The following is a 5770-nucleotide window of genomic DNA, read 5'->3' as shown; positions in this document are numbered from 1 at the left end:
AAGTAAATGTAACTAGTTATGACCCAGCTCTGGCTATAATATAATTGTTTTGTGGTAGCTGAGCATCATTTCCAACACATTCAGAGTGCAAAATCTTTGTTTAAAACTTTGGCATTACCCATTAGAGACAAGTTGCCTGTTGGCAGAAAATTCAGAAACCTCAGTTTTTGTCAAACTTTACACTAGGTGTAAATCAGCAACTCTATCACAATGGGATATTGTTTTGTCTGGCTGATGAAATTATGCTTCTCTATATCACAAAGTCTGTCATGGTAGGATTTTGATTTAATTCACACGCCTGCGATCGAAATATCGATCCACATCGTGCACATGATGACGATATGAGTCAATGTTTTTATTTGACCTTGATGTAATTGAGTCATTAATTGTTCAATCAATATATTGATGTGGATTGCTGTATTAATACGACCCTATTGTACACTGCAACCTGCTGAAAGTATTTTTCTGGAAAAACTTGTAGTCAATTTTGTGTCTGTGACATCCATCTGATCTTTGTTGACTCCAAATGTTAATCAGTTGTAGAAATACAAACAATAACTTTTTGAGATTTTGATTAATATACTTGGAGGGATATCTACATTTTTTCACCAACAGAGACAAAGTAGTGTTAGCATTTTGAAATCACATCTTGCTCAGTCTGTTAAATCTCACAGTTTGTGAGAAGGATGACTCTAAAGCTGGATTTATACTTTTGGGGAAATTAGATGTTCATGTGAAAAAGAAAGTCTTGCAACTACATGAGTGAGTGCAAGTTTCTCATTTATTTGAAGAATAGAAATCTAGCTTTTAGTCAATTTATTTTTACCTTTCAAGGAGCACACTGATGGCAGTTTTACGGCCAATCTCTGAGCTTCAAAAAGTCTGACCGGCTGTTTCTGATTTTGTCTGATACAGATTTTTTTTAAATAACTGACACTGTCAGGTGTTATAAGGTCACTATGCACCTTCAATGTTCCATTCTTATTTTACTTAAATACATTGAACAATACCCTTAAACAATACAAACTTGTTTTAATTGGACATTATGTAGTGCTCACAGCAGAGCAAAAGAGGACAGTGTCTCATTTTTATACCTTTATTGAGGTAGATGAGAAATTGATCTTTTTACTAATCTTATTCAAGTATTGGCTCATCTCAGTCTCTCAAAATTAAGGAAATCTGTGGCGGTAAACTGGCTGGACAATTTATCTTTGCACCCCTATTTCAAACAAAGTGTTGTAAGTGTACGTGCCAGACAAGAAACCCAAACAGGATTCCAGCCAACAACCAGCTGAAAATGAAGACCCTAAACCCAGACCCAAATCTGTCGTCATTCCATATGTGGCGGGAGTTTCAGAGAAACTAAGACGTTTATTCTCTAAACATGACGTCCCAGTGGCTTTCAAACCCCAAAACACGTTACAACGAAGATTAGTTCACCCCAAAGATCCAGTTCCCCGGCAAAAACAGAGTAATATAGTATATGCTGTTAAGTGTCAGGAGGACTGTGATCAGTCATACATTGGGGAAACAAAACGGCCACTGTTCAAAAGAATGAGCCAGCACAGACGAGCTACATGATCAGGTCAGGACTCTGCAGTTTACACTCATCTACAGGTCAGCGGTCACTCTTTCAGGGATGAGGATGTTCTCATCCTTAATAGAGAGGAACATTGGTTTGAGGGAGGAGTAAAGGAAGCCATTTTTGTAAAGAAAGACCGTCCATTAAACAGAGGTGGAGGCCTTCGTGTCCATTTGTCTTCCGCCTACAATGCTGTTATTGCAAGTATGACTCCGCCCACTGTGAGCAAAAGGTGTGAATCAGGGCCCCAATGATACCAACACAAAGAAGGAGGGAGGGACAAAAACAAGGGGATGTTGAACCCCTGCTTGCATTCAATACATTCACATAACACGACATGGGTCAGGTGATGGGGCACATGACCCTCTATGAACAATAGAGCTAATCAAGCCTATTGTTAGTCGATGGCCCTGTTTCGCATTTGACTAACCTGTTTGTCCATGTGGAGGCAGTGCTTATAAGACTGGGTTTCACCTGAAACTCATCAGACTGAAGAAGTCTCTTGGAGGAGAGACGAAACGTTTCACTAAAGAAGAACCCATCCAGAGGACCTACTGATTTTTTCTTTTTGATTTTTTTCTACCTGGATTACTGAGATGCATCAGGACACAAAGTTTAACTATTTTTCACCAGACAAAAACAAAACAGAAAAAGAAAGCAACAGCCGAGCAAAGAGAAACAAAATCYCAAGAAAAAACAAACACAAGCTAATTTAAAAAAGCAATTAAGTGTAAAATGAATGTGCAGTTGGACATGAACCCTCCAATTTTGTTTTTTTCTCACACCATTTTGTCTCTTCAGGATGGATCTAACCCTCCGGCTGCTCATGTGGCAGCAYCTGTTCTCCAGCTGTGGACTTGTCACTCTTCATCAGAGCCTACTGCAGCTCTGGATGCTGCTGCTGCTCTGCCTCATCTGCAGGTTTACCTTCATACTTGGTGAGGAACCTACTCAGGAAGCTGGAGCCAGAACTCAGTTAGTGCCAGCTTTTTCTCTTTCCACCACTGTAAGTTCTGGCTCTAGCACTGAAAAACCAGTTCTAACTTAGTACCCAATGTTAGCTGGGCCAGAGTAAAGATCTGCTGTGGGCTTGAACATATTTTGCTTCAACAGAAATAGGAAGTTAAAGTAGCAGTGGAATAATCTGCATGGTCTTCAACTACTTTCACCAGTTTGTGTTTTTTTTTAACTGGCAGTCACATAGCACTGTGCATTGGTTCAGAGCGCTGCACAAAGCTGCCTTCAGTTCGTATAGATTGAGTCCATAAGCTCTGTTTGAAGTGCGTTTATAACAATAAKTTTCTTTAATGTCACTTAAGGACTGTGCAATATAGCTGAAAAATGTTTCAGGAAATGTGTTTCATATCAGTCGAAATTGAAAATTTATTAGTTTTATTTGTTTGTTTTATGTATTTGAGATAAGGACCAGGGGTCGGATTTAAAAAGAATTGCATGGAAACCATACTAAAAAATAAGATAAAGAAATAAAAATAAAAACAAAACAGATTTATAAAACCGTGCGTATGCAGGTTTCTGCGCACCTTTCCTTTATTAATCACAGCTGCACCTCAAGAGTTTGCYCACAAGGTCCTGCCTCAGGTTCTGCCCTCTGCACGCCCACATTCAACCATAAACAGTCAATGCAAAGTACCTCATGAATGTTAAGGTGTATTTAAACATTGATGTATATTACTGGGTTGGGCGTAGCTAGCGTGTTGCTAGCTACATTGACGTGCACGCACTGGAGCTCTGTTATGCATTAAGGAGCCTCAACTAAATGAATAGATGTCAATGGACTGTGAGCCYTCATCCTGAAGAAAAACTCTTATAAATTTCTTATTTATGCTCGATTTTTACAAACTATGGTTCAAAAGAAAGCTAAGGAAATTGTGAATTTTATAGTTATGGAAATATAAAATAAATAAATTAATAATTTAAATGATTAACAGTGGCTTAAAATAACAATATCTTGTGTTTCAGAGGTGCTGTTTTCAAACAAATCAATGAGATCTGACAGCTGGATTCTCATACATATATTTATTAATTAGAGCTGAGTATTTGCAAGTGTACATAGTACAATATATGTATTTATACTGTTTGATAGTTTTATGTCAGCTTAACTTTACAAAAGTTTTTGRTGTAAACTACAATAATTRTAACATCAGTAAAAACAAACAAAAAATACTAATTATTTCAGGTCACAAAGAATTGTTTAATGAATTTATTTTAGAACAAAACATTCTTCAGCTTCATAATGAAGCAGGCTGTATCTGAAGCCGACTCACAGCTGGCACACATTTTCTTTCTACTTTTTTCTGGAAATGTTGAAAAACACACAAATCCTGAATATAGAAAATATAATATCTGAATAAACCGGCCTGTCTGACAATGTGACTATTTAATGTTTATGATGTTCAATCATTACATTATGTGATGGAGCATCCCTGCCCCTTCACACTTTTCAGCAGACTTTGATTTAGATCACAGTTCCTATACACACACAGTTTACACATAGTCATGTCATCCTCACATTCTCCTTTCAGTTAGTTTACAATTGGTCAGTAAAGTCATTATCATTATCTGTTTTCCCTCGTCAGCTTAGAACAACCAGGGGTGCGCACTTTGGGGTTCAGTTCAGGAAAAACATACATTTTAAACACACTGCTACTTATCAATCAAAGTTGTTGCTATATCAGTCAGTTGCTTCCCTAATTGCATGGGTAGAAGCAGGTGGGATGCTTTCATTTTATGCTATGATCAGGTGATTTTGTTTTTTGTTTTTTTTTGTTGGTGATTGAAAGTAAAGCTGAAATGTTAATTTTGTATTTATTTTATGTTGAAACCAATGCATTTTGTTGAAAAGAAATGTAAAGCTGTTTATTGGGTAAAAATAAGAAAATGATGTGCCTGATGGGAGGGGCTATAGAGTAGAGTTGCTACCCATCACTGAGGAGGCAGGGTAGAAAATGACTGAGGGATCTAGAGTGAAATGTGTTGGTTGGGTTTTTTCAAACGACTTGTAATGAAGACAAGTGTTTTTCCTTGTGAAGAACAAGAATAAAATCCAGATGAGCAGAAATGTTCCTGACCTGCCAGTGGATTTTTGAATTATATTTTGGCGATGTTGGCCTGAAGAATAACCCCATGACAAATGGTGTCAGAAGTGGGATGGCAAGTCGCAAGAAAATTGCTCATTCTCCCAAAAAGAGGACTGGATTACGCTCACAACCAACAATGGAGTTGGCAGAAGAAGCTGCTACAGAAACATTGAAAACCAAGGAGTCATCCTCAGCAGATTCTTCAGCAGAAACAAAGGAACCTGGGCCATCATCAGCAGCAGAAGCTGCAGCACACCCAACAGGTCAAGTAATGGTAAATGGATGGAATGATAAATGGACTGTACTTATATAGCGCCTTTCTATCCATCCGGGACATTCAAAGCGCTTCACGCTACACACATTCACACACTGATGATGGCAAACTACAATTGTAGCCACAGCTGCCCTGGGGTACACTGACAGAGGTGGGGCTGCCATACACAGGCGCCACTGGACCCTCTGAACACCATCAGTAGGCAAGGCGGGTAAGGTCTCTTGGCCAAGGACACAACGACTGAGTCGACTGGACGGGGATCGAACCGGCAACCTTCCAGTTCCAGGACGACTCCCCTAACCCCTCTACCACAGCCGCCTTATAAATGTAATGCACTCATCAGAGGAGGAAGAGTGTCAATCCCTGTCTGGGCGTGGCACAGCTGGTGGTGAAATGTTTGCCTTGATGAAAGACTTTCTGGCAGCACAAGAGAAAAGAGAAGAAGGATAGTTACAAGAACTTCAAATTTTAAGGGGGACACTGTAACACGCAGTTCAGTCACCTCCAACAAAGGCAACTAAAATGAAAGGACTTAATCTGCCAACAAGCTCTCGGACAGCAAAGAGCTCCAGAGGTAAAATGCCAACACAGTTTCTCATCACACCAATGAGTCAGAGAGACTCAGATTGTACAGACTCTGATACTACAGATACAGTGGTTTGCAAAAGTATTCATACCCCTTGAACTTTTCCATATTTTGTCACATTACAACCACAAACATAAATATATTTCACTGGAATTTAATGTGAAAGACCAACACAAAGTGGTTTACAATTGTGAAGTGGAAGCAAAATTTTACATGAATCAAAACATTTT

The 5770-nt window shown here is 38.8% G+C and overlaps 1 protein-coding gene across 1 annotated transcript in view; it reads left to right on the top strand.

The window, feature by feature from the left end:
* LOC106527381 (protein-serine O-palmitoleoyltransferase porcupine) overlaps positions 1–5770 on the top strand; it is a gene marked incomplete at its 5' end in the record, with an annotated part of 41623 nt that overhangs the window by 7024 nt on the left and 28829 nt on the right. Inside the window, 1 exon segment of the mRNA XM_014022243.1 lies at positions 2384–2520. Within this exon segment, the coding sequence (XP_013877697.1) occupies positions 2385–2520 (136 nt within the window).

The sequence above is a fragment of the Austrofundulus limnaeus genome, unplaced genomic scaffold (assembly GCF_001266775.1).
Source record: "Austrofundulus limnaeus strain Quisiro unplaced genomic scaffold, Austrofundulus_limnaeus-1.0 Scaffold321, whole genome shotgun sequence".
Lineage (NCBI taxonomy): Eukaryota > Metazoa > Chordata > Actinopteri > Cyprinodontiformes > Rivulidae > Austrofundulus > Austrofundulus limnaeus.
The sequence above is the reverse complement of the archived record's forward strand: the minus strand, read 5'-3'. Positions and strand labels throughout refer to the sequence as shown.